At 41.2% G+C, this 24,848-nt stretch overlaps 2 protein-coding genes across 2 annotated transcripts in view; one reads left to right on the forward strand and one right to left on the reverse strand.

Moving 5' to 3' along the window:
- PRKACB (protein kinase cAMP-activated catalytic subunit beta) overlaps positions 1-23,494 on the reverse strand; it is a 63,507-nt gene extending 40,013 nt beyond the window's left edge. Inside the window, exon 1 of the mRNA XM_072342946.1 lies at positions 23,240-23,494. Coding sequence (XP_072199047.1) covers positions 23,240-23,285 — 46 coding nt within the window. The 5' untranslated portion in view covers positions 23,286-23,494. The remainder of the gene's footprint in view (positions 1-23,239) is intronic.
- The window catches only part of TTLL7 (tubulin tyrosine ligase like 7), a 71,149-nt gene continuing 69,150 nt past the window's right edge, over positions 22,850-24,848 (forward strand). Inside the window, exon 1 of the mRNA XM_072342942.1 lies at positions 22,850-22,988. The gene's annotated coding sequence lies outside the window, so the exon portion shown is untranslated. The remainder of the gene's footprint in view (positions 22,989-24,848) is intronic.

Here is a 24,848-nt window from a genome sequence, read left to right on the forward strand (position 1 = left end):
CAGAGCTCGTTAGGAAGAAAACACCACAAATTGAACACAGGGAACATGCACAAGCCAGAATTTGCTAATTGTGGCAAAGTGCAGATGCTCAAGTATTTTCATACTTAAATGAGAGATCTCGGCCAAAAAGGCTGGAGCTGCATAAATGTACATGCCTAAAACAACCAGCAGCTTCAGTGCACACCTCAGCTGCAGACTGTGTTCTGACACAGGCAACAAAGAATTTGCCTAAGCAGGCCTTTAGCAACATAGGGGATTCCTGCCAATATGCTTATGCTATTCTTAACCATCCAATGATATGGCCATTCCATCCATGTTGCTGCTCACATCACCACAATAACAAAAAATATTGTTTTGTACATCCCTACTTTGAATAGGCAAGATGTATCTTACAATAGCATCACATGGGCTTTTTAACTAGCCAGAGGCTACTTGTCTTCCTCCCGGAAAAACAAACATGTTTCACTTAGAGTCTGTCTTAACTGCTCATAACTTCCTAACAACCTCAGTACAGAGTTGTTATTTCTGGGAGTCACATGGCACGTGGGAAGATTCTGATTTTCTTCCAATTCTACTCAAGTTAAACTTTACCCAAGAAAACTGCCAAAATGAAGTACCAGTTGCAATACACTGTGTGCATTTTTAAACTTAATTCCACAATAAGATCTATACTCCTCAAGTCTTGGGCAGTAAAAATTGGAGGAAATACTGTACCATATAGTAACCCATTTAAGTGAACTATCAAAATAATGGAGTTATTTACTGAGTAATTGCACTTACTGAGCCCTCTCCTCACCTTCTTATTATGATAGATGAAACAATAATTAAATTATGCAGAAATGAAAACTGAAATGAATAATTATCCTGAAGTGAACTGCTTATGTTAGTAAATCACCTCCTTCACATTTCTGTGCATTTGCCTCCATAGAGAAAACATTCTCAGAAGAAAAATATCAACAGATTCATCAGGCAAACTATGTATTATTTTTATTTTTGGAAACAGTGCTGGTCCCTGCTTTTCCTGGAAACATGTGAAAGGTTAACAATGCTAATATGTTGTCTAATGCATCTGTGTGTAGTTCCTAGCAGGTTTTTGGTATATGCAAGTTCTGAAGACAAATGACTTTGGGGACCCCCCAAGCTGAATGTGCTTTTAAGTTCTACTCAGCTTGGAATCTACATTTGAATTACATTTTCAAGTAAGTCTTACCTCAAATGCAATCCTTACTATATACATGAAAGTAAAAAATAATACTTCAGAGAACCAAATACAGTTTCTTTCAAAACTTTTCAGAGACTTTTACATTTCCTTTCTTTAGTTAAAACAAGACAAATACTGGAAGCTTCATTAGTCATCCAGATTTTGCTGATAGCTTAGAAACTGGTCCCTTTGATCATTCTGGAGAGTCACTTGCCTCAACTACTAGATTAACTATATCTCCTTACTATCTTCAGGTAAATGTTCATTGAGACCTCTCCAACCAAGAGCTGATTAACATCAAAATAAATATAATTGTAGTCCATACATTAACTGTGACTGCTTCAGTAACTCTCAACTATGCCCAATAACAGCATTCAGTCCAGACTACACACAGCACCAGCCCCTTTGAAGAACAGTGTTCTGAAACAAAGATATATCTTGTGGATTTTAAGCTCTAAAGGTATCTTATCTTCTAGCTTTATGTAGGATAACATCTCTCACAAACTCTGGGAACTGAGTAGCATATTCCACTCTCTTAACTGAAAAGTTAAATCAGTAGATCAGATTCAAGAACAATCATCATCAAAAGCATATCATTACTGTCTATTATGATCCTCCCCTGAGACCATAGATTTAAAATTGTATAGTTAATTCTGGGAAAAGACAGATTAATGAACAAAGCAAACTTGGCAATTTTTCCAAAACAAAACAAAGAGCACCAAATATGATTCTGCTTTCTCTTAAGCTTGTGGCACAAACATGCACTTGCATTTAACTTAAGTTCCACCGTAACACTTCACCCAGCCTACACAGAAAAGACAAGTCTAACCTAAAATAAGCTCATCTTACTCTTTAATTAAAAGAGCTTCAACTAGAACTGCAGAGCTTTATAGGTCACTGGAAAATTTGCAGCCTGGTAGCTACTCACACTGAAACAGTTTTTCTTCTTTCCCCCCAGGACAAGAATAGATACCTACATATGCTCCCTAAGAAAAAGGGAAGAATAGTGATATCCTGAGTACAAATATTGTTCTACTTAAAGCAACCAGCTCAGCAAACACAGATAAGAAAAGTTTATTTTAAGTAGTTTCAAACAAACCTATAACTAACAATACAGATAAGATGCTAGCAGACACTTAGAACAGATATGAAAATTACAGCGCAATAAACCCAGAGTGAATCTTTACATTTTTTCCTTGCCTATAAATTCTTCTCAATGCTATCAAACAACACATGACACTTCTTCACAATTTTCAGTATAAGATTCCGAGCACCAAATTATAAGCAACACTATGTACGAATACTTGTGATGCACTGCTTTTGAAAACAGGAACGTACTTATGTCATTCAGACAGCTTTTGTCTAACTTGCTTGTTTCATTCTCTCAAGGGAATGAATGCACATCTAGCGACAGGAGGACAGAGCCACATGACAGCCACACGCCTGTGGAAAGACAAGACATCACACAGTCACACCCTGCACCAATCATAATGGGGTCAGGCTCACATGTCCCCTTTGCCTCTCCCTAAAGCATCACTTTGGAATCATATTGCTCTATGGTAGAACTTTGCCCCACATATTCAAATATTTTTCATTTCAGTCTGATTGCTCAATATGCCAAAATTCCTGCCATTCATTTCTCTGTTTTCATCAATGTATAAGTGAAATTTAAAATAACCGGTGGCCTGAAAAATAAAACTAAGGTTTAAACATGGAAAAATTTCAAATAGATTTCCCTGTTTTCATTTAAATAAAAAATGACTCAGTGGTTGATATGCTCAAATCAGTATCCTCAGATTCAAACGTTGACGTTAAAAAGTACAACAATAATAATAATAATACAAAAGCCACATTCAGCAAGGTCTGATTTTTTGCCTGTCCTCAATCAAATAGACCCAAATTCAGGACCTCCCAAGATAACACGTTGATTCAAAATGGGTCTTATGAAAATACAAGAACGACATTCATACCAGCAATTCAGAGGTCTGTTACTGGTGTAACTGGCTGAAATATGAAAGTTAAACCATTCTTCCTGCTGACAAGTAACCAGCGAGCTCATAACACACAGCATCAAGTAAAAGTATTTTCCTATTGTGTGTCATTAACCATCCACCTCAGGAACAAACACAGTACAAACTGAGGGAACGCACAATATTAGAATATACCAGAATATCCCTGCCACAGTGAAAAACTTGCAACAGAACTGTAAAAAATGAAAAAGAAATACTAAGTACCAACTACAGCTTCAAATAAACACACACCAAAAAAACAACCACCACAAATAAACAAACAGCCCCAAAACAGAATGAGACAAAAAGCACACAAGAAAAATTTCTGTCCTACCACTGGTCATGGAAAAGATGAAAAAATATCTAACCTATCCCTGTCATAAACTTTCAGTCCCTGAATTTAAAACACTGCATGCCTATATACAATTGATCCATACTTTTGTCTTAAACAATAATTTTAGAAGGCTGTAGCCCAAGACTGACACAGTATAATCTCATTATCTCAGCTCTTTTCATTCCAGTTCCTAAAATGAATTTAGTTACTGACTGCCAACTGCACATAAATGAAAGACAAAACACCCACTTGAATATTTCCAATATTTTAGTTACTTCAGACTTAGCAGTGACTGACTCAGGGTATGAATACAGATACACCTTGGGCGCACACCAAACACTCATTCTTAAGCCTTTTTCGATGCCCTTCTTAATTTCTGTCGGGTGATGCTGAGGAACTGGTTGAGATACTTAAGTTACAAAACCAACCACAGCACCGCCAGCACGCTGACCTCTAGGTGATATTAAAACATGTCTTCTGACCTCAAGCTGTACTCTCTCCAGCTGTATCTGAGAGTTCAGACAGAATAAAAACCTGCATAGCATGAATACTATTTGGCACATACGCTGAGCAATGAAAATACCCAGTCAGTTGAGGATTGTGTTTGTCACCTAGGGGCATTCTCCAGGACTCCAAATGATGACATAGTTTGGATTGAAAAGAGCATTAGTGCTACTTTCTCATATTTTGCTAAGTGCCGGTATCTTCTCTGCAGTGCAGCCTGTTGGTAGCATTTTTGTCTTTGTGACTGACTGAATTACTACAAATGGTAATTACACAGATTTATGCCAGTAAGCAGCTCAAACTATGATTAGTGTATAAAACAACTGCATACTCAGATGCAACCATGGAACCAACCATTCCAGTAACACCTCATCTGCTCTCCTCAGATTCATCTGTCTTCAGAGCTGCCTTCAATCTAGAGAAAGCTAAAATGCTTGGCTGCCCTAGAAATTTACCCCATTTTGTGACAATAATTTGGTGAGGTGTTATTCTGCTAGAAAAGTCCTAACAGTACAATTGGATTTGCATACTGAGGAGATAAAAAGAAATCCCAATTGACCACTGCAAAACAGATACTATCTTTTACCTAATTTTTGAGTCATTTTTACCCTGACTCTGGTGACAGAGTAAGAATGGTGAAGATTTTCCTCTCCATCGGTCATTCTATTTTTCATAGAGATACTTGAGACATTTTGAAAAACTTACACACAATGGGAAACAACAATTATTTATTTGATGCTGATCTACATTTATCAAGAAAACACCTACATGACAAAAATAACATAATGCAATTCTGATCTCGTGACTTACAGTATACATCTCATTTTTCTTTACAATATCAGAACATTCCCAAGACTGAAATGAAGATTGACTCTCCCCAGTGTTCTCATTTTTAAAGAGGATTTGCACAGTTCACTCTAGTTTTATTTCAGCTTTTTATGATTAATAAACATAAAAGCCTTGAAACGTAGCCAGAAAGTCCAACGGATAATACACGATCCCATTAGGAGGCACTTTACCCAGAAATACATAGGAAACCTGCTCTGCAATAGAAGCCAAAGTTTGCAAAGTACTTTCCCAGAGTCCATTTAGACTTAAAAATAGATAAGCAGTATTATGATACAGCAGTCACATGTGGTACATTTGATCTATTTTGAGCTAAAATTAATAAGCACTCCAAGAACGTGAAGTAAATTGATATACTAATTGCCATAAAAATAAGGTATAGCTTTCTCTTTGAAACAGACTTGCCAATTCAAATGTATGATTGGTGGAAAATGAAGATACATGTTTATTTAAGGTACCAGAAGCATTACTACAGACCTCTGATAATTATAAAAGGACACTGTGTATTTCTACAGGCTTACATTTTCTAAAAAGCTAATTGTTTAATAAATACTTGTAGTTAGTTGCCAGTTTTCAGATAAAAGGTGCTTAATAGCATCAACTAATTTTTAAAAGGTAAGATTCTTCCTAGCAGACATACTTTCTCCACCAGCAATTCAGAAATGGTTAAAAGCAGCAGGACTGCTAAGCCTGATTGCATTGCCTCTGCCTTGTTTTTCTGGAACATCGCGACTGAGAAGTAAGGATTTAGACAATCACATGATTCCCAAGTTTAACAGCCCAGATTTTCAGTATATCGAGCCTACATATGAAGATCAACAAATACTGTGGTTTTACCTCAGTTAAGAGCCAAATCGTATCTACAAACACTTTTCATCACCAAGCACATTTCTGTTATTCTTATAAAAGACAAAAGGGTGTGCTTTCAATGGAGACTTAACAAATAATGTCCTAATGTTTTTTGGTTAGCAAAAACTTATCACTAAAATCTACTTTCTTCCCACACACCTACACTTTCCTTGAGGTAGTAGCTATACAAACCAACGTCTGGTTTGCCAAATTTTTGATACCTTTCTTCAACTTGAGCATAAAAATTCACAAACTATGAACTCTGACATTGGAAAAGGTTCCCTAGTCATCTTCAGATACAGTGAATTAATCATCTATCAATTCAGTTGTCAAATTATTTACAAATACATGCAACTGACAAGCAAAAGAAAGGCTGAATAACAATTGTTTTATTATCCTCTGCTTTTACACATTTGTCACAGCACATAAAATAACATATTCCTTTTCCTACAGATCATACCTCATGCAGTACAGCGTACTGACCTGCTCTGGAAATTGTTCACAACCATGCACTGAAGGAAATTTTTTCTGTAGGACTCCGTAGTAGAAAGTGGAAAGGCAGACAACTCTAGGAAGCTGCAGGACACTGATGGTGAAGGCTACTGAATGCTGCCCTTGCAAAGCCAAAGCTCTCTCTGCTCCACAGCAAGTTCCTTAAACCATGTTATTTACAACTGCATGTACTGCTGCTTTTCTATCCCCAGTACAACGACCAAAGCGTATTTGGGTGTCTGTTTCACAAAGAAGAACAAGCATTTGTAACTACCACAGAAAGCCATACAATTAGCACCGAAGTGCTTCAGAGGATTTCATGTAGTGTGTGCCCTGAGAAATTAGAGCATGAATAAAGGAAAACATCTCTCTGTATCTCAGTCCTGTTAGTAAAACAGAAATTACTTAAAGAGATAATTTAAGGGTATAGCAAAAATTAAATATTTCTGCAGCATCTATATTCTAAAATGATTTTTGCAAAAAGCTCATAGGAAGAATAATGTGTAGTAAAGACAGACGTATATGCACAGAAAGCAATAAGGAAAATAATAAAACCTGCTCAATGAGTACTACTTAACATCTTATGCACCAAGATCAGAAAAATCCTCTGGAAGGATGAGGTTTTGGGAGAAGAAACAAAAGACACAGTAATTTTTTGCTTATAATACCATAAATGCAAGGGAGCTGAAATACTCATTCAGGTAATTTAATTCTGCCCATCCTGTTCTTTCAAAACTGATTTTGCAACATTAGCAGCTTTACCTCTCTTTGGTTACAGAAATTAAAGGTTTTAGAAAAAAAATCTAAGAGCGAACTATCAATTTGTGACATAATCTAGATCAAGAGGTCATTCATCAGAAGATCCCTCCCTCGAACCTGTTACACTGGCTGTTAAGGAAGGTGTCTCTGGAAGCAACCAGGTTTAATACTGCTTTTCTGTACAGAGAAATTCAACGACACCCCTTTGCTTTGCTTCATACAGACTTCCACATCATACGTCATTCTGTCAGACTGCCCCTCTGTTGCCATCTGTCACACAGCAACAACACATAATGGGATACTGGTGGGAAGGCTCAAACTCTACTGCTGTACCACTAACATCCACCTCTGAATGGGCCAACATAATAAAACCAGAGATGTTACTTACAGAACAGCCTTCATAAAATGAAGTTGTAGCACACTAGCTTAGGAACTCCATAATACCAAAACAGTTAATGTTTCAGGGCTGCCTAAACATTATGCTTTGTAACACAGCGGATAAAATTGGTGCAATAGTGCACTGAGAATTATCCTCTTGCTCCAGTATGTGATTAAACAGTAAAAACATAAGCAAGAAGGAAACAATGATTTATTTTATTCTCTGTGTTGTATTGCTGTGCTTTGGTAACATACCAGATCAAGTATCTTCCGCATGGAATTTTAAACAGAAAATTGTTTGGGATTTATACAATTTTTACATAATAGTAATGAAGAAAATATTTTAATCTACCCAAAAATTTCACGGAGACACAAAATATATCTGACTCAAACAGACTGAAATGGAAAGACAGTTTTGGAAAAAGGGTGCCAAATAAAGATGTCTGTGTGTACGCTAAATAGATCAAGAAGTCCAAGAAGAATTGTGTGAAGAATACATATGAACAAGAGAAACAAGCCAAATGCCTTACCAAATAAGTTCAATATTCAAATATTAAACCTCACCATGATAATGTTATTTTAAATTGCCCAGACAAGGAATCCTCTGATTGTTAGCAGAGCTCTAAGAGCACAACAGTCGCTTTTCAGATTACAGTCCCAGCCTAACAGCTTGAGCCAACTCTTTATGACCCAAAGATTTGACAGACCTGGAAGAAATAAACCAGAATTTATTTTAAAAGCCTCTCATTTTATATTAGAATTATAAACTTTCTGAGCAGCAAGAAAGCACCAAGTTGGCAACATAAATGACACAGTGTGTACCTGGTGGTGTGTAATCACAGACTCTTGGAAACCCCTTCTGTACAGACAGCATATATTGGGATTGACAATGAAAGGAAATCCATGTAGTAACTGAAATGTCATGCTGGGCAGAACGAATTGCCCAGCCATAACTAAGGCTGCCTGGCTATGCTTCTCATTCTGCTGACTGAACTCTCTCCTCCAGGTGGTGCAGGTACATTCCTTCAGTCCTCCAGCCCTGCCCAATGCCTGTGCCTGGATTTGAAACATTCCTTCCATCAATTTGAGTTTTGGCATGAGAGGAGTTTTTGATTCTGATTACCAGACAAAGGGAAGTTGCATTTCTGTCCTTTGGTTTCATTAAACATGCACCCAACTCATAATATCACAAATGGAATAGCAAGATGTGGCAGCAAAAAACAACAACAACAACAAAAAACTAAAAAAAAAAAACCAACACACCTGTAACTATTAAATATTACGTTGGTCACAAAAGCAATGCCTTCTACTTATTTCCATAGAAACTATACCAGATACAAATAGCACAAGAACACTATTTAATAGGGCACATTCTCAGCTACAAGGTGCTGTCTTTCAGCACAGACATCATGATTAGCTGTGCATTTTAATCAGCAGTGAAGAACCTGCATGTCATGCTCATAACAATCTGCACCAATGGCGATGATCACTGTCACTGCCACCACTGTTGAAACACACCTCACACCACCTCACTGTGCTCACATGTACTGTTTGGTGTCCAGAAACATTCAGCAAGCAATGAGAAATGTCAGTGAGTGCCATTTTTTCTACATGGAGGAATTCAATGGTACCCCTTTGTTTCATCCACACTTCCACATCAGACAGTATTCTGTCAAGATTGCCCATTTGTTGCCATCTGTCATATGGTGACAGCAAGCAATGGGGTATTTGTGGGAGGATTCTCTACTGCCATCCCACCAGCACCCAACAGATGTTGTGGGCCTACCTAATAAAACACAAGGCATTACTATGGGACTCATGCTTCCTCACTGACCCAAGGCCATCACATCTTAACTCATGCTCCAAGAACATGACCAGACAGGAAATCAACCTATTTGTGCATACGTCAAGAACTGCAGAATAAAAATCAGCATTGTTTTTTTTCCCCCTGTTATTACATCAAAGGGCAGAGTATGTTCTCTCATGAAAGATTAAACTGCAGGTGCTGCTAACATCTGTTTGTGTTTGGAAGGTTCCTGCTTCCTTCTATATTTTGAGGTACTCTGAATTGTATTTAATTGTCTTCTGTATCAACAACGTCTCAGTGCCCTTTAATAGGAGATGATTCTTGAACCACAAACAGAAACAGTACTCATATTTTAGAGCTGTCTGATCTTACTGGCTTGGTTTTGTGGTCTAAACACAGCTCAATTGTCACAGCATCAGACAGTTTAGTACTTAGATGGCTGCCATGTGAAGTATCAAAATACTGTGCTTAGAATTAGACATTGTTGCTATTAAAAAGTCCTCCTGTCCAATAGTTCTTCTGAAGGACTTAGTGGTGACAGTGTTTAAGAAGGGACAACAAAATTAAAATAGCTATGAAAGACAACCTACAAACAGATATAGATCTGGCGCTTTGCATTTTTACAACTTAACCAAGCAAATATCTCGTCATAACAGTATCCTAATATTTACAGCCTCTTTTTACTGAAGTATGTATACATAAATGGAATTCACTTAATAACAGAAGGAAAATCTCTGAACAAGCGGAAGAGACTTTATTTCATGATTTCAGGTTGGAGAATGTCTAGCATATTCCTTCTTCTGTGCTTACTACTACTGTGATTCCCAGAAAGCTGCCACTACTGCACCTTACACCTATAACACTGAGTATATCCCATCTCCTGCAGCTACAGCACACATTTTCCCCAAACCCACTAGATGTCACTTCCTCATAATTAAACACGAGTCCAACAAGAAATACTTTCCCTCTTTAGTTCACTCAAGCAACAACACATCATTCAAGAGAAAAACTGATTCCATCAAACCTGATCTGTTCTCTCATTTCACAACTTGCAGTCAGATTCTATAAATCACTCACGTGCTGCACAAGTAACAAGCAGAATCTCAGGATCAGACTTACTTTGCTTCTCAGCTTCTCTGAACCATGCTTGAAGGGCTGTATAAGAATGGCATGTATTTAAGCACTTCCAACATTGAACAGTGGTTTCCCAGCCCCTGCATTTTAGGCTAGCCCTCTCACCTAGCAGACTGGCAGTGGAACAAACAAGTTTCTATGTATTAGTGAAAATGAGTGAATTTAGTTGGTGGAGAAAATTAACATGTTCTGAATGTAACTGTGAAAAAGCTGCCAACCACTATTTTCTGTTTGTTGCTTTCACACAAAGAAAGGGAGAACTAGCTCAAGTTATCCTTTGAAAGAAAGAGCAGACTTGATTTTTGCTTTAAACAAAAACAAACAACAAGCAAACAAAAAACAACCCTGCAGAAAATCAGTATCTTTGGAAAACTCACCTCAGCTGCTGAAAAAGCAAATGCAAGGGATTTTTAACTTTCTTGTCAAACATACTAAACTCACAATGCTTATACCACCAGTCCTACTGCATCACTTAGGCTACTTTCAGCACCAGGCTCCTCCATGTCCCTTTACATACACACCATAAACAACACAGACTTGCACGTCTCTTCCTCCTCTCACTCCCTACTCACATGTTGTATCTAAAAATCACTGTCTATGTATTAGTCATCTTCCAGTTTTATTTGTCCTAAAAAATACTTGAGCACACTCTAGAATGATTAAAAATATGAACAGGAAGGCTGGTGATCCCTTTGCCAATTTTTGATCAAAATAGTTTGTGCTCTGGATGACAAGAACCATCACATTTAACAGAACTAAATACCATTTTAATCACAATAGAAACAACAACAACAAAAACACTGGACAATTTTTGATGACTCACTTATTTCTCCTCTTCTTCTACACCTCCCCCCTCCCATCTGCGCAAGTTCAACACAAGGGCAAGCAAGTCCCTGAAATTAATGGGTTAAATAGGAAAGCTAGGAGAAGAAGCTAAGGTGTTACCCAGATGACTACAGTAACTTCTGAGCAGCCTCAGAACCTCTACTTCAGCAAGCTGCAGCATGGAGCAAAACAGCAGGGGTGATCAGTGCAGGAATTTTTCAAGACAGCTTTACTGCCAAAGAAAATTGGTCATCTAATCACTTTGTAAACAGCAAGTTGAAGAAATTTTCATAATCAAGAGTCTGCAACTTCAAGCTGAAGGCCTTACAAACGTGTTGGGTCTTTCTTGTTTGTTTTTTGAAAAATCATCATACTGGCTAAACTCAGAATCTACTCTGAAAACACAACTCCTTCCCAGCAGAAACTAAAGCTGCTCCAAAGCCTTCTGCAGAAGCATTTTAAGCAATGCTAACAAGTAATTGTGGTCATACTGATTTAGAAATTGTAATTCCATCATCATATGATATTGTCCTAAGGTTGAAAAGCACAAAAGTTTCTTGGCCAAATTATGTTCTGTATTTCCACTGTAAGCCACTTGGCAAACACTTTTCTTTAATAAATGGTGTAGTTTCAAACACCTGTTAAAACCAAATGAAAGCTCTCTTCTGAAGGAAACAACTTTTTAACTGCATTCCAGTGTCTGAAAATAGCAAAATTCTAAAGAGACATTATTCCTTTAAAGAAATATTCCAAGTAGCACAGATAATTATCAGGATAAACGATCAGACCAGATGTATCGCTCTGGTACTGCAAACAATGTACTCCTTCAGTGCAACGGAAACCTGCCTGATGTCAGCCTAAAGGAAAACTGCCCAGGACTGTTAGAAACACAGGTAAGTGCATAAAGTAGCTTAGGAACGTGGATAAATAAGGGACTCAACATCACGAGTATCAAAGGAGAATGCAAAAGATAAGTGAAACTCTACAACATGACAAGCATACCTTCCTTCTGCAGTAGTGATAGATATACAGCCTTTCAGTATTTGGCATGAAAACAGTCATTAAAGTGACTGCCTGCCTGGGGTACTGTAGCTGTACTCCTATCTAGAGTCCTGTATCCAGTTCTAGACCACCTCAGTGCAAGAGAGACTTGGACATACTAGGAAGAATCCAGCAGAGGGTCACCATGACAGTCAAGGGACTGGAGCAGCTCTCCTGTACGAGCAGGACTGTTCAGCCAGGAGAAGGGAAAGCTCATGGATGAACTCATTGTGAAAGGAGGCTGTAGAGAAGACCTAGCCAGGCTCTTCTAAGAGATGTTCAGTGTCAGGCAAGAGGCAATAAGCATAAACACAGGAGATTCCTTCTGACTATCAGGAAACACTTGCATGCTGTGCAGGTGTCAGAGTACTGGCACAAGTTGTCCAGAAAGGCTATGGAGTCTCCCCTCTGGAGATCTTCTCAAGTTGCCCGGATGTGAGCCTGGGCATTCTGCTCAGAGTGGCCCTCCTTGAGCAGGAGTTGGATGCAATGGTCTCCAGAGGTTCTTTCCAACCTCGGCCATCCTGTGATTCTGTGAAGGTGCCTTGACCCACGATTACATCCCTACACAGCAACCAAACTCCTGATTACAAACCCAGTAGCAGACTATGTTGTCCCTGAAATACATACATACTTTCCCATTATATAATCAATAAATATACAGAGTGGTGTGGCTAGGCTGGTATCTAACAGATTGTGTTTATAGAAAGATCATCATGGTGGAAAGGGATAATCAAAAATAAGTTAAAATGCTCTCCCATGTCCCAGGTTTCCAAAGGGAGCAATCTCCAGAGATCTTTCCTCAGTGGCAGTCAGCCCTTAAATGGGGTGTACAAGGGGTGCAGCCAGGCTTCACCCCTTCCAGTCACACACATGAACTGCCTTCACCTGTGGTCCCAGGGCTGACTCAGTGCTTGCCTCAGGTGATCAATCAGAGGTTCAGGACGTGATTCGACAGTTCCCTATACAATTTGAAAGCCTCATGACATCTAGTCAATTCATCTTCAAACCTCATCTTGGAAAATTCCACTATGCTTTCACATTTCACTTTCTCACATTTTACTCTGCCCAAACAGCAGGAGACAGGATCTCTTACCATCAGAGAGACAAGACGACAGGTGGACAGCTTGTACTCCAAACTAAATCCAAACCTATCCAGGAAAAACACTATGGATATCTTCATAATGCCATTCATAGGTGTCCTGAGAGTTTTACTCCTTCAAGAATAAGGGGGAGAGCACATGTGGGAGAACCCTATTGAAACAAGCAGCAACCCCTTCTCCTCTAACTTCTCTAAAACCTCTTTGTAAGATTCTCTTACCTATACTCTCCTTTATATTTAAAGATTTCCCCTCAGTGGATGTATCTGATGCAGGATTTCCTTATCAACTCCATAGGCACTAACCCAGGAGGAATCACCACCAAGTGATCCTGACACCAATGGGACATTTCCATTTCCACAGGATGAGCACCTCTGGCCAGTATACATGAGCCCTTTCCATGGACAAGCTCAAGCTCTGCTTTGTGCTCCCTTTGCCCCCCTTTCTTGCATTTCTTGACCCACACTTCTCCTCTTATCAGCTGTTGTCCTGCAATTCATCTGGTTTCTTTCCAATCTCTTTTCCCTTAGTTACCCACTCTCAAAGAGGGCTCTAATGTTTTAGTAGGGATAAATTGGTACCTGGACCTACAGGAAGAAGCCAGTAGGAACAGCATCTTGAAGTGGCTGCTTAAGAAAAGCAAGAATGGTGAGCACACGACACTTCTCACTTCCTGTGACACACAAAATTTTACATATCATGTCTTCTTTCAGTTGTTTTTATCCTAGATTGATGAACTGTCATAGGGAAGCCTTTTAACGCCTTTGCTGCTCTTCTGTGAACTTATTCCCAGACATTCAGCTTGGATCCAACATATCTGATAAAATTCACTGAAGAGTCAACATATTTATTATGCTGAAGGGAGAAGTACAAATGGGAACAAATGTTACTCAGCAATGGAAGTGAAGAAAAAAATATGTGGACACATTCACACCAAGTACAAGAATGTTCCAGTGTAGAGTTGGCAATTCAAAAACAAACACCACATAAGTTAATATGAAAAGAAATTCTGTATTTGAATATTAAATGTGCAATAATTATGAAGGTAGAAACAGAAGAGTAATTATTAGGCAAAAAGTGTGTGATAACAAAGATAGAAACTAAACCCTTCTCAGGTATCAGCATAAACTGTTTATGTGAAAAACTGAACCAAACCTCAGTTTTGTGTCATTTTCACTTTTAATCCTTAGTCCAAAAGGAAATTCAAAGAAAAAAAACATCTGCTAATTTGTAACAGAACCATAAGAGACCCCAAGAACCACTAAAGAGCACCACGTACCCTAAATTTCACAAGTAATCCCACATCACATGAAGCTGTTGTAGACTTAAGCCGACTGCAAAACAAATAAGTCCTTCAGTTCCATATTCACACAGGCCATTCAGTTGTCCAGCACTTTATTTTACCCTGAAGGTCAGTTCCTATAAACAAGTACCATTACAATACAGGCTTTACACAAATGCAGAGAAATCAGCTTTACCACAGGATGCACTACAGCAGTCTAATCCATTAGGACTGTGTAACATAATCACAAAGTGGAGCCCTAGCACTGGAACCTGCAGAGCGTGCTCACTCCTTCCTTCAGTGAGAGCCCCTTTTCACACCAGTTTTCACAGGGACCAAACCCACAACAGGAAGCTCCAGTGTAAAGAAATAATAACAAAAAAACCCCAAACAAAAACCATCACAACAAAACCAACACACCATATAAAGTATTTCCATTGGCTGGTGAGGGACTACATCTTCATTCATTGTAACATCAGCATGGCAGGAATTTAGCTGCATAATGTTTTCTCTCTCTCACCACATACCCAGTTTTTAAGTGAGAAATCCTGATTAAAAACTATAAGCTCCATATTAATTCATCTATGGATCAGTTAATGATAGAATGCTTGAATACAGGTAATTTGCATTAAAATCTTTATCTTAATAATAGACTTCTGTGCAGCGAAGTCACATTTTTCCCTGTTAAAAGTAAGGGTAGGTTATCATATACTTAACAATCAAAGTTTAAATACACAATAAACCTAGCACTGTTATCTGCTGTAAGACAAACAAAGCATTTCAAACTGCCTAATATCATGTTAATCAAAACTTACCTTAATTACTATTGCAACACACCTGATGATTTGTCTGAGTACATACACCCTTAATTATGTCACTTCATATGAGGGAAGTGCAATTAGATTCCAGGTACAGGCCAATTAATGAGCCTTTATATGTTTAAAATCTTTGTGTGTGTGTGTGTGTGTGTGTGTGTGTGTGTGTGCGTGTGCCAGAAGCACAGCTTCCTTTGTTTTAATTTCTTGAATCACACTGCAGCTGTGGATTTACACACCAGCACTAACAGCAAGTGCTGGAGGTTAACAAGGACGCATTTGCTGGAAGCAGGTTAAATTGAATGAAATAAACAGATGTTCCTCATATCCTCTGTTTAAATACTACAATATTTTAACAAACGGACACAATGTAACAATATGCAGATGGATAACAAAAGTAACACATTTATATCACCCAGACTAGACACATTAGATTATCACCTTGAAGGAGTATTTCCTAGGTTTCTTCTTTTAACGTTACAGGCAAGAGACTTTACTGTTTCTGTTTGTGAAGAAAATACTGTCTCCATCCAGCAGTCAGTGCAACAGTAATTCTCTGCCATTTCTACTGAGAGAACTTGGATGCAGAGTAAGTCTGATGAGCATTTTGAGCCATATCATGGGAAAGGCTTTTATTTTCTCAGAGTCTGCTGACCCAATCATCTCTAACATGTAGAATGTATCCATATAACTCGATGGTTCTCTGAAAGACTTTCTAAAACTAACAAAACCATGGATATACCATTGTACAGAAACACACTGAGAACAGTTTCTGTCTGGTCTCACCTTATAAACACTGCAATTTGCTTTTGTTTACAAAGGAAAAAACCAAAACCAAAGTACCACCAAGCCTTCATTATATTTTAAAACGGTGTGCAACACACAGAGCGCCCATGCCATAACACTTACTAATGACTACATACGCATACACACAGACGCATATCTAGGAGCATACACCAGAACTCAATACACTACAAGCTACAAACATTACGTAAAAAACTCTTATTAGGGACAAGCAGAAAATAGTTTAATGAATAAGCAAATGGATGAATGAAACAAAAAAACTTCAGTAAGCTTCTTGGTTTGAATATCAAATGGGCAAAAGGAGAACCGAATTAAATTTTAAAAGTTCAATAGACTAAAATGCTTTTTAAACATCTTCACGATGAGCAGGGATAGAAAGAAGCAAACCTTTACTATGTCTTCTCAACCCTTACCACTCTAAATGCTTGAATAAATGAAGTCCAACTGCTAGGTGCTAACACCCCTCGCTAAGAGCCGAACTGTGAGACTTTAAGTAATTCATATGAAAGCAGACAGACTGAAAAGAGGTGGTTTGGAGTAATCATTTTTCCAAGCAGTTAGCAGGGTGAGGTCTTAGGAGACTGTTGAGTTAATTTAAGAGCTCAGTGCTAAGAAAAGAACGTCCTTTTTCTTGCCACCTCACCATTTCACTGCCAGCAGAGCTTTCACTGGTTCCTCTGAATGTCTGCTGCCATCTAACACCTCAGCAAACTCATTTGGCTTGAAAAATAACTGCAGAAAACCCAAAGGGATAAAAGCCACGTTTTTATGGCTATGTAACACAGCTAAACAACGGACTGGAAAAACACTAAAACTGTGACAAGTAAAGGGACTAGGAATAAAAACATACTTTCCACCAGTGTGAGCCACCAGATGGGCTCAGCTGTTTTGTGAAACCCTACCCTCAGTGGATGTTGCTCTGCTGTGACGCTGAAGAAACAGTGAACAGGATGCCAAACAACAAGCTCAGTAAAGCGCTGAGGTTTGTCATCCACTTGTGCTGATCCCTAACACAGCAGGCAGAGTTAGCTCAGTACCTTCCTTTTAGTTCCTGTAGAGCAACATGCATATACACCCTCAGATCGCTCTGCTCTGATTCTCCTGTTACACAGACTGCTCATCTCACTTTTATCTCTTACTATCTGTGTTGACCTTAATGTCCAAATCAGACCACGTGTATTTTGGAAAATAAATAGTCTATTTTGTGTTCGTGCAAACAAAGTGGGAACCTCATACACAGCCAGCCTTCCTGAATGCAGGGATAATGCAAATAAATAAAACTACACACAGGAACAAGCACAAGCCAAAAAAAAAAGGGAAGTCAAAACATAAAAGAAGGTGAATGTATCTTCTTCAGTTTGCAGCTCCTAAGACAACACATCTCTCACTTCACTTACCTGCTGACATTTCCACTGCCACTCTGTCCTCTGCCCCATTCCCCAGGCAACATCCCCAGCTCAGGGTGTGAGGACGAGGCCCGTGGCACTGCAGCTCTCCAGCAACTGCAGCTGTTTGTGCAGCCCCTGCTTCGTGCCCGCTCTCCCCTCTGTGCCACCTCTCACTGCACTGGCGCAGTGCAGGTGCGGCTTCAGTGCTGGATCAGGCAGCTGAGCCAGGTTAACCAAAGCCCTTCTGCTTTCCCTTTTTTGCAGGGTTATTTTTAACCTAGATCAATCTCAAATTCAGTTCGCCTTGCTGTCTCATAAATAGTGTTCCAGTACACTTGAGGGCACAGAGGCAGAAAAGAAGCAGCAAGGGACAGAAAAGCAGAACTGCAACCAAAGGCATGCTTATGAAATAACACCTTACACCTGTATCAAAGGCACAGATTGAGAGCAACACCGCAGAGCAGATTCCTTGCCAAGTTCCAGCCCGAAGTTTCACAAGTTTATATGAAAAATCCCTGCAGACTCAAAGTTCTGAACACTGAAAACACTGCAAGCTTAAATAACCAGAAAAACTAATTAAAAAATACACTATGCTTGGGTCTGATCTGGACCCACCTGCTGGGCAGCACAGACAGCAGCCTTTTTTAAACTAACTATAGAAAGGCTTCTGGGCAAACAAGCCCTCCATGATAGCTACAGCAAAGATGCAGGCGAAACACACCACATCTGACAGTCATCCAAAGAGCCCTTTCCACAGCTCTGTCCAAAGGAGAGATGTGTCAGTTACGGAAGAGCTGAACTAACTGGAAAAGAATCCCAGACAACTCGCAGGCAGTGGGGCACACACCTGACAGCAGCAGGGGAGACATGAAACTGAACTTCCAGTGTTGTGTCCTTCTGATTTTCCCACTTATTGCTCTATTCACATTCTGTTCCCTATACCAACGAGGTATAGTTAACAGCAGGGACATAGCCTTAATTACACTAAGGAACAGTGCAATGTAGTTAACTTTTGAAGAACAGACAGACATACTCTTACCCCAGGAAACAATGCAATTCTTCCTCAGAATACAAGAACTCTAACATTTTTCAAGATATTCCACCAAATCTTTCACTTCTGAGAATGTGGATACGTAATTAAATGAATGAATGCTAAAGAAATCTAACAGCAAACAATTTAAAAGATTCTGTCTAAAAGCCTAAGGACAACAGCTAAATACATACACTAATTTATCAAAGGGGGTCCTTGTGACCTTCTGTTGAGCCCCTAGGGGTCAATCAGTTACTGAATAGCAGCCTCTCTCTTTGTACTGGCTTTCAATAAGCATTTTGTTTTTAATTAAACAAGAATTTCAAATAATAATGTGCCTCTTTAGGCACATTGTTATCACTATTACTGTTATTGTGTGTCTTACACATTGGCGATTCCATCCAATGAATTCTTAGATATTAGTTCAACAAGTTATAACTATCTCTGATATTCTGACTATGAGATCCCATATTGTTGAAGCCTAACAATCAATTGGGAAACAATACACGTCCAAAACATAAGAAAAATAGCTTTAAAAGCAATGCTTAGTAACATTATCTGTAGAATCCTACTACAATAGATGTATCTCAATTGCCCCTGTATACAATAAACACCCTTGCTGATGTTCTAAAATAGGCAAACAAGGTTCCAAAAGCTGTCTGTTTCAGTTTGAAATAATAACATGGTGGGCTAAAGACAGACAACAGCTGATGAACTAAACTACGGTCAAAGTAAGAACACTGAAATTAAGGTCTCCAGAGAAGCGACAAGGAATCAGCAAGCCTGCAATAGCAAAGGCCATACAGCTTTTCACCTCTAGTTCACTGATTTTAATCCAATCAAGGTCAGCAGTGACAGAGCTTTGCCTCATCCAGCCTTTACGTGAAATGAACTTGTGCTCTCCTTTAGTACTCCGTGAGTGAATACAGCAGTGACCCAGCACTGAACACACACGAAAAATAAGAACAAAAGGCAGTTAAGATCTACTGGCAAACAAGAATTAAAAAGGCTGCATATTCCCTTCAAGAACACTTCAAAGGAACACTGCTTACAGAATAATTACAGAAGTTAAAAAGGGAAGAATTGGCTATAATAGGATCTCTTGTCAGAATGAAGATACAGTAGTGGGAGCACTTGGAGGAGGAGGAGAACTGAATGAACACAACTCTCACATGCAGAGTAGACAGCCACATCACACGCGTAGTATGTGGCTACTTAAAGACCACAGAAGGTGAAGCTACTAACGACATGAGACTAATAAAATCCTCATGCACTGGAAGCTGCAGATTTGGATAGCAGGTAAGAACAAATTTGTACAGGTTTCTGTTTTGAAAATCATTTATACCTTTATTTTAAATGGACATTTTAAGAGCAATTTACTATGCCATATTGCTACAGAAGAACAAATAGCAAGGACCATCAGAAGGTTGCCTAATGCAGCTCAGAAGCCAAAACTGCGCAGCTTCCAGAGCTGCTGAAAGATGGGGAAGCGTACAAATCTTCAGTCAGAAAAGAGTCTGTTCTGATTACTTGGCTTCTAATCCACTTCAGTGTTTAAAAATAAAAATGAACAGTATTAACACTAATCATTCTTGAACAACAATACTTCCCAGGAGAGGACAATATGAGAGATCACCATAAGTTTCTAAACAAACTCCACACTGTCATGCATTGTATCACCTTAGGCATCAAAGGGGCAATCAAGTCAGAGCCACACACACACTTATGACAAACTTGACATTTTGCAGGTCTGTCATTCATTCCTGTTTAGAAAATCATCCTAATAAAGTTAAAATATTTCTGCTTTTATATAAAATTAATAACAATCTTTAGAAGGATCCAATTAGTGGATTAAATACTCCATGATCTTTTTTAAACCCATAGATGTGTTGTTGCTATGTTTCTACTGCAATACTTTAATAAATGATTCCAAGATAATGAACCTTAATAAAGCCAGCATCTTCTTACATTAATTGCAATAAATTAAGGTAAGTTCTCAGTGACTTTTTTTAATGCAATTTACCATATGTTGATTTTTTTTTTTTTTTCAATTCATCACTTGCAAAGGAATAAATCCCAGCTACTGCGAACTAAGCAGCTGAAAAAAGCTACCCATAAGCAGAACAATGAAATGAGTAATTCAGTGAATATTAGGATCAAGGGCCAAACTTAGAGAAATTTCTAAGATGACTGACAACTGCGTCTCTTTTATTATTCTTTAAAAACCCTCCGAATCTGTAGGCTGCTGTGCCTTGTGGAGACTCAGGAAACCCAACAAACCCTCTTAAAGCAGGTACAGAGAGCCTCATGTTTCTCTTTGGAACAGGATCACTTCCAACTCTGGTTCTTCAAATCAAACTCTACTACATTTTAGGAGAGCCTAAAAAGAAGAGCACAGGAAAAAACCCAAGAGACTACACTAAGGCATTCCACCTTTTCCATATACACACGTACATCTTGCCTTCTGTCCATGTAGGCCCAATTTGATTTCCAGGAGCTACACTTAAGGAAGTTCACCAGCATTCAGATCTCATTCACCTTCTGCCTAGAAACACTCTGAAATATTTGCTCCAATCCACTACTGGTGTTTCAGGCAACCTGAACAAAGTAACAAGTACTGAGGATATTTAAAAATATGTGGAAAGCTCAAACAAACAAAACCATAAAGGCACGGTTGGGTTAGCAGCGTTTTGTTGCCCTGAGCACAGATAGGGAGAGAGCTCTCAAGTTACACTTGATGAACTAGTAAGCACAGTTATCAGGGGAAGCTGTGTTACCCTGCATTGTTCTCTGTGGGACCTTAGCGTGCCCTTGATCCACACAACACCATAAGCTTTGAGTGTGAATCAAGGGCAGAACATCACTAGTATCATTCCTACTCAGATTGTTTTTCTGTCACCACTTCAAATTTTGCTTTAAGTGTTCTGAATTTTGGAACGTGTACTATTAAGGACACCTAACAAAAATATGACTTTCCTGTCAGAGTGAATGGGCACTAGAAACATCAAAGCTCCATCACACTTCACATTCCTCTAGTTTTCAGATGTCACACATTGTGTGAATGGATTACACATCAACATCCACTGCCAGTAAACCAAACGTTGCTTCTAGAGATTTATTATGTGTATAATATTCATATACAACTTGTCCTCACAGTAAATGAATCCTGGTCTTTCCCAGCATAATGTCAGTGACTACCAACATGCTCTCCCAGTTACAGGACTTGTATCATTACAGAGCCTCTGGCTGCTCAGTGCACCCAGTATTAGAACACCCGAGCTGCACATTGCAGGCAGCATCGTGTTTTCAAAGATCAGTTCTGTCACAAAGGTATAGAGATGAGTTCTGACGACAACTATCTCCTCAGCCTGAAATCCTTGTGTTTGGCAACATGAGAAAAAAATACATTAAAATGAAAGGAAGCACTCTCCGTGGTATAACATTATTTCCCTGCAAAGACAGTGATGCAGTTCCTGTTAAGCATAAATTGCAATGTTCTGTGATCGTCTGAAGCACTTGAAGCAGTCCATCCTCTCTTCCTCCTTCAACATTCCCAGGTAGGCTAACACACTTCCTAAGATAAGTGTCTGCATGCAGCTAAACAACAAGAGCACCAGTGCTCAAACGTGCATAAAATATTTGTACTATGAAATCCGTAACGATAACATGAGAAGCACAGGGAGAACCACAGCAGGACTGGGGCGGCCACCTGGGGACCCCCACACCAATGGTGGAACAGAGGGAAAGTGCTGACCTAGGAACAGGGTCACCCAGCTCTACCCGGGCCCTCAGTACCAACTGCACATGCCACAATAAACAAACAAAAACTGCAAAAAAAATATCACGGAGGAACCCAGACATATGAAGTTTTCTCCCTTTATAATGCCCACAGCATTTCTAGTAACAAAGGGTATTGTTGTAGAGAGCACTGCGCTTGCACAACAGGCTACTCTTACATCTTGTCTCTTACCCATAATAAACGCACCCAAACTTTTCAACTAGAAAAGCAGCCAGTAAGACCACTTGCAGAAAACAGAGTCCGTTATTTTTTTTTTTTTCTCCATCCATGGAGCAGGATTTTACAGACGACGCCGAGATACTCAGACAGCAGAAGAGAACCAAAGCAGCACGCTGCCGAGCTCCAACCGGAGCTTTTGTCCTCAGCGCACGGCGGCCAAGCAGAGCCGCGGCGAGCCGCTCCCGCCGCCCGCTGACCTACATTCCCAGCGGCGGCCCGCGGCCTGCCCGCCACGGCGGGGCTCAGGGCCGGGGCCGCGCTGACACCTGCCCGCGGGGCTCCTCCTCCGGCGGGAGCGGCGCGCGCGGAGTCGCGGTGACAGACACCTGCTGGGGACGGTCGCCGGAGTCGACCCGCTTATTACCCGCGACGGTAAGCCCTGGGGAAGGAGAAAGGCGGCGGGGCGGGCCGGGCCCAGCAGGCCGGCGGTGGCGGGGCCTGCGCGGGACGGTGCGGGGGGCTCGACGCTAGGCCGCGGGGCCTGCGGCGACGCGGGGCGGTGCGGGGCGGTGCGCGGCTGTGCGCCGGGCCCGGCCCGCGGCCCCTCCTCGGGGAGCGGAGCCAGGAGCAGGGAGATGGGGGATGGGGGGGGGCGGCGGCAGCGTCTGCTCCCCCTCACTCACCGCTCTCGATCTCGTTGCCCTTCTTGGCGGTGGCGGCGTTCCCCATGGCCGAGGCGGGGCGGCGCGGGGCGGGCGGGATGCCGGGCGGCGGGCGGGGGCAGGGCTCGTGAGGCGGCGCGGCGCGGCCCGCGGGCGCGGCGGCGGCTGAGCTGCCCGGGCCCGCGCTGGGTCTCTGTGTCTCCGGCCGCCGCGGAGGAGGAGGCGAGCGCTCTGCCCCCTCCCCCACCTCGACACACGGCGGAAATGACGGCCGGGGCGGCGCCTCCGCCGTGCTACGCCGCCCGCCGGGCGGCCGGGGGCGCGCGGGGCGCCGCCGTCCGTGGCCGCCGCCCCCGCCCCGCGGCACCGCCGCCGGGCTGAGGAAGAGGGGCCCCGGAGGCCGTCCCCGTCCGCTGAGCGCCGCCGCCTCCGCCCCGGGGCCGTCCGCCCACGGCCTCTACGGCGGAGGTGCAAACGAACGCCTGGGGGCCAATGGGTCCGACCCTACCGGCGGCCGCTTCGGCGCGGTGCGAGGGCGCTGCCCTGGGCCGCCCCGCCTGCGAGGCCCCGTACCGCGCCCAAGGTGACCCCGCGGGCCGGGTGCTCTCGGGGCCCGCGGCCGCTACCCGCCTCCCCATCCCTGGGCAGCATCCCCGCACCGTGGGGAACAGCCCCGCCGGCGCTCGCAGCCCTGCAGCTGGCCTGGGGAAGCTGCCGTCTGCTCACGGCTGTATTTACGCGGCTCTTCCAAAACAGTTAGAGAGGAAGAGAGCTGCCAGGAAATAATTTTTTCTTTTTTTTTCCATCTTGCTGCCACTCATGACATAAATAGCTGCAGCTACGCCTTTTCAAATGGTATTGTGACTTCCAAGTTGATGATAGTTCTTTAAATATACGTATTTATCTTGTGACATGTTTGGGGTATTTTAGCTGTGGAAGGAAACACTTATCAAAAAGAAGACTCTGTTTTCTTGTGTCTTAACATGGTGAGAATGGAGAACAGTAGCAGTAATCCTGTGGACTGCAGACCTCTGCTGTTTTGCCACGCTCCTCTAGCAGCATCCTTTGCCTAGAGCCACATAGACCATTCTGGCAGCAGCACTCCAGCTCCCACCTTTCACAGGGTCTGTCAGAGTTAACCCTTCACCTCCATGGATGCCTACCTGGGTGGCATGCACCACCAAAGCCAACTTTCCTCTCTTTGTAAGACAAGTTTTTATGCAGAAGAACGTGCACTTATACCAGATACCTCTGGGAAAGGCCAGGTCTCCCGAGTCTGTGCAGCAGAGTACACCTCTCAAGCAGAGGAGACCAATGGAGCCTTTGTGCAGCTCTGTCATGACAGTGTAACTGCTACTGGGGCTGTATGGCAACGTGTTTCTAAGAACACATACCTGAATTAGTTTGATGTTTGTACATTGATGTCCTACCAGTGAACCCTTCCATTAGGGAGCTTTCTCCTACATTTTCACCTTTTCGCTTTCATTGTCCTGGCTTGTGTGACATGCTTCCTTCAGACGTGCATCTATGCTTTTAATACTATTGAAGCTAGGACTGTATGAGTTTGGAAGTCAGAAATAAGATGCAGAAGTAGTGGGGAAGCAAACTACCAACCACTGGGGGCAAATCT

This window comes from Excalfactoria chinensis, chromosome 8, assembly GCF_039878825.1.
Source record: "Excalfactoria chinensis isolate bCotChi1 chromosome 8, bCotChi1.hap2, whole genome shotgun sequence".
Classification (NCBI taxonomy): Eukaryota; Metazoa; Chordata; class Aves; order Galliformes; family Phasianidae; genus Excalfactoria; species Excalfactoria chinensis.